The 4,787-nt window shown below is 59.7% G+C and overlaps 1 protein-coding gene across 1 annotated transcript; it reads right to left on the bottom strand.

The window, feature by feature from the left end:
- Positions 1-459: 459 nt before the first annotated feature.
- Positions 460-4,095, bottom strand: LOC114111613 (uncharacterized protein CXorf49 homolog). Its single transcript, XM_027963438.2, is given in 6 exon segments — positions 460-500; positions 1,063-1,108; positions 1,378-1,454; positions 2,005-2,161; positions 2,798-3,939; positions 3,942-4,095. Coding segments are annotated over 6 exon segments (1,617 nt in total).
- Between the last annotated feature and the right edge of the window lie 692 nt (positions 4,096-4,787).

Genomic DNA, 4,787 nt, shown 5'->3' with positions numbered 1-4,787 from the left:
AGAGGTACTGTTCTTGAACAGGCTCTGATGTGGAGCAGCTCCCCACCAGGCCTCGTCCCCACTCCCTTAACCCCTACCCCTCAGAGAGAGGGCAGAACACAGAATATGAAGAGTCCTTTAATCAAAAACTGCTGTGGCAAAACCAATACAATATTGTAAAGTAAAGTAAACGAATTAACTAAATTAAAAACAAACAAACAAACAGAACTGCTGTGAGACTGGGGCAGAGAAGGGGCAAAACAAGCGGCAGAGGATGCCCTGGTGGAGGCAGAACAAGAGGCAACAAGCTCGGCCACAGCTCGCCAGCCCCGGAGGTAACAGCTGCTCCTCTTGCAGGAAGGCACTGGGCTCAACCTGTGAAACAGCAGAGTCAGGGAAGAGCCTCAAGCCAGGGCCAGCCCACAGCCCTGCTCAACAGCCAACGTTGTGGGAAGGAGTATGCAATGTGTAACACTCACTTCAGAGGATCTGGAACTTCTCAGCCAGGTACTGCATGGAGGCTGCAACAGGGAGAGGCATAAACAGGTGCTCCAGACAGACGGACATAGAAGCCTGTCCCCCCGTCCCCGTGGGGAACCACCTAGCCCTACACCCTGAAACCCACATACCCCCAGCCCAGATGCAAAGAGCTCTGGGCCTGATCACTCCCCACTACCGGAATTAAATGTGGAGCCATTTCCTAAAAGGAAACAAAATGTGCCAGCAGCTCTCAAGCTCGGGGCCACGTCCAAACCATTCAAAAATTGTCTCGCAAAATATCCAACAAGAACCTTAGAGGCCACGCCGATCAACAAGGCATCTCTACAAGTCCTATCAGAAGGAGCTCTCAGGACTCGAACGGCTGGCAGAGTGTGCACGCGGTCCACACAGTACTTTGTTACTTGTCCGCATGCCCAGCTGAACATGCACCACACGCTCCAGGGACAGGCTTGCTAGGTTCTCCTCCCCACAGGAATGCTGATCCCTACGAGGCCCCCCTGCACCTGCAGCCCACCCCACCCAAAGGGCCCACCTTGCTTCTGCACTAAGAACCCGCTGCTCTCTGTCCCTGGTTCCTCATACCTAGTTGCTCCTTAAGGTCGTCTATTTCTCTCTGTAGCACTACACACTAGGCCAGCAGACACAGGAGGAAGAGAAAAGGTTAGTATACACCCGCCTCCCCTCTCCTCCTCTCCTCTTCCCCGGGCCCTCCATCCCAAAAGCCAGGTGTCCAGACTGGCAAGGCAAAGACTTTCCTCAGTGGAAAGGAGGTGGGCTCCCTCCCTGGGGTGTGGGATGGGACGGCGGGGAGGGGGCCCACACACGTCAGTTGCACTTGGACCCAGATCCCACCATGGGGTTTGGGTGTGCACTTCCAGGAGTCAGAAGCAGCATTACCCGAGGACAGCCCTGCCTTCCAGGTGGCTGCTGCTGCCTTTTCGGTCTTGGGAGACGGTCAGCTGGTCTCTGGTCACCTGACAGGGAAAGGACACACAATCCAGCTTCCCAGGCTCCCAGTGAGGTGGAAAGGGCCAAGCAGGGTCTAACGTGAGGTGAGGCAGTACCACCCTCTGCTAGCATCAAGCCTCCCCTGCTCTGCCCGGCAGGCAGCCCAAACCTTCTCTCTGGGCCTGCCCTCCTATTCCTCAGGGGCAGCCATTTCACCACGATGGTCGCCAAAGACTGTGGTTCTGGTTCGAGCCTCCCAGAGCGGCAGCCACAGCCAGCACCTGGGAGAGCAATGTGGGCCAACAGCACTTCACAGAAAAGGCTATTAGCCTGCAGGTCTACGCCCAGAGTAGCTGTTGGGGCACTGCCACCAATCACCCCTGCCAAACAAATCCCACACAGAAGGTGATGGGGCCAGGGCCAGCCCTGTTGACACCCTGTTTCCCATGGGAGAAGCAGCCTCTGAGCCCCCAGGAGAGAGAGAGAATCAGAGACAGAGGTTTCTGCCCTCACCTCTGGTCTCCACCTCCCCCGCCCCCCCCCCCCCGCCCCCATATCAAAACCCAGGACACTCACCTGAGGGGCCAGGCCCTCTGGGCATGACTTCTCCCTTGTTCACGGCCACGGGCTCTGAGTTTCTTGAATCCTGCCCACCTCTGATGCTGAGGTTGGCGCTGCTGGGTTCTCCATGATGCACCCGTGAACAAGATAGCCACGGCCTGTCAGTGGTTAGCTAAAAACAAAGATTTCTCACTGATCTGCAGTAAGGATGTGTGCGTGTGTGCGTGCGCGTGTGTGTACCAGTGCATTTATATGTCCATGTCTGTGTGTGAGAGCTCGTATGATTCAAGACCGAGCTGAGGCAGGGAATTGGGAAGACAATCGAAAGGCTGATCTCTTTAGCACATTCTCCGTCAGTCAGCCCCAGGCCAGCAGGCAGAGCTGAGCTGGGGACAACAGTGTGGCACTGAGAAAGTCTGGGGCCCCTGCAAGGAAGGTTTGGGGAACAGCTAGGAAGTAGGATTCAGGAAAGTGATGCGTCTAAACACTGAAGCTCTGTGAAGCTTTTAAGGGGTCCCCTCAAATCAATTCAGCTACCAGCCCTGCTTTCCACGCCAGCCCCAGCCTCGTGGAGGAGGCTGGAAAGAGGCCAAGGGTGGAGAACCGAGCCCAGCACACCCAAAGTGCTACCTTCACATTTGTCCCTAGGAAAAGGACCCCAACCTGGCATCCTAATGACCCAGTGACCGAGGGCCACCCAATGACGACCCCTGAGGGATGGAGAAGGGGAGCACGGGGTGAAGACATGTGTCCTGGGGAGGGTGGCAGGGGCAAGAGTGGGGAGAGAGGAGGGGCCTGGCCTACTCACTTGGCCCTTTGTGACTGGGTCTCTATTTGGGTCGTTGTCTTCTCCCGACACCGCCACTGCTGCCACCGAGTCCCGGGCCCGCCTAGCCACGGGCTTCTTCCCAGCGCCGGTGTGCTTGGACTCTTTGGCTCCCCAAGGGACCAAGGCATACTTCTTGGACCTCCCAAGCAGCGGGATGCCGAAGATTGGGGGGAAGGTGGCCGGATCCAGGGGAGTGGCCGAGATTCCCCGCCCCCAGGAAGGGAAGGTTCTCCCCAGGGCAGGTTTGGAGACGCCCCCAAAGGATTTCTTCTCCTGGACCCTCTTCCTCCTAGGACTGGGCCGCGGCAGCCTGGCTGTAGTGGCAGCTGCGGGAGCTGCTGCTGCTGCTGCTACTCCCGGGTAGCTGGGCAGGCTGCCCCCCTTCCCCCGGAGCACACTCTGCATTTTCTTAGGGGGGGAGATGTCCTCCTGGTCTGCATCGCCCTGCCTGCCCTGCCTTTCCACAACCGAAATCAATCCTCGCGGAGCTGAGGACAGGCAAGTGCCTGGCACGTCAAGGAGATTCTCCCTGCCTTGGACATTCGAGTGTCTGGGTGTGTCCCCGGGATCCTTGGGGCTGTTCAGCTTGGCCTGGCCTCCGTCTTTGGGATAAATGCTCACTCTCATAGGCTGTATCTCACTGCACTCATCAGAGGACTCGGAGTCGGAGAGCAGCCCGGCTAGGCTTCCTGAGGGGGGCCACTGGCGATCCACAGCCATGTTCAACCTACTCTTAGTGCCTCTCTTAGGGTTCCCCCAGGCCCGGCCTGCCCTGGGCCCGCCGACGCACAGAGGGCCGGCCTCAGCCTGTGCCGCTTCCCCACACCTCTGGGCGGCCGCGCCTCGAGTGCTGGGACGCGCCTCGAGGTCCCGCAAGGCAGACACTTCGCCGACCGCGTATCTCTCCGGGGACATGTGTCTGCGGATGCCCAGCAAGTCCAGGTCGGCCAGCTGCTGCAGGATGGCCGCCACTGACTCGTCAGACAGCTGCACGGCGTACCCCGTGTCGTCGGCCGGAGAACCAGGCCGGCCTTCGCGGCCCAACAGCACCGGCCCTCCCGCTTCCAGCACCGCCCGCTCCAACTCGAAGCCCTCAGAGTCTGGGAAGCCATCCCCGCCTCACCCTCGCCGCTTCGCTGTGCCCCTGGCTCGGGGCCGGGGTCGGGGCCGGGACCCCGTGGGGCTGGGGAGCCAGCCTCAAGGCCGCTGGTCTGCTCCCCACACTCTGAGCCAGAACCCCCTCCCCAAACAAACACCTCATCGTCTGGGGAGCTCATGTCGCGATCTGGGTGGCTGCCGGAGCCGGGGCGGCGACGATTTATCAACCGAGTCGCGGCGGCGGCGATGATGGCGGTCAGGGCACGTGAGGCACGCGGCGTCTGGAGCGTGCCGTCAAGCACCACACGCACCGCACGCAGGAGATCGCCGCAAATAACGCGAGGCTTTCAGCGTGCCAGCGCTGCTGCCTGCTCATTGGTCTGGTTTCCGCCAACCAGCACGCGCCTTGTTTGCCCGCCCCCTCGAGGTGTAACCAATGGGGTCGAGGGCCTCCTCCGGTTTGCTGCCAAGCCCAAAGGCCATGCCGGCAGTTGGCGAGTTGGCGGTTGAAGGTCATGCTGCGCTCGAGTGTACCTCTGTCAAGCCTCTCGTCCCACCTCCTCCTGTCCCACCTCCCGTTTCCAGTTAGAGTCACAGCCCTGAGCCCTGACCGTGTACAAAGTGGGTGGAGCGGGAGGCGGGTGGGAGGGGGCGGGGTACTGAGGGCGCTGGGCGCCTAGTACGTGCTGAAAGCATTTGCCAGCCTTCCTTCCACCACAAGTCTTATGACCCAATGGGAGAATGGGCAGAGGAATCCCGCACTCAGTGATGAGTGGTCGGCGTACTTCTCCCCAAATGGCCAGAAGACAAAGGGATCGTAGTTTTGTTCTGTAACATCTCTGCCTCAACTACTCCATCAAACGTTCTTGGC

The sequence above is a fragment of the Ovis aries genome, chromosome X, assembly GCF_016772045.2.
Source record: "Ovis aries strain OAR_USU_Benz2616 breed Rambouillet chromosome X, ARS-UI_Ramb_v3.0, whole genome shotgun sequence".
Classification (NCBI taxonomy): domain Eukaryota; kingdom Metazoa; phylum Chordata; class Mammalia; order Artiodactyla; family Bovidae; genus Ovis; species Ovis aries.
The sequence above is the reverse complement of the archived record's forward strand: the minus strand, read 5'-3'. Positions and strand labels throughout refer to the sequence as shown.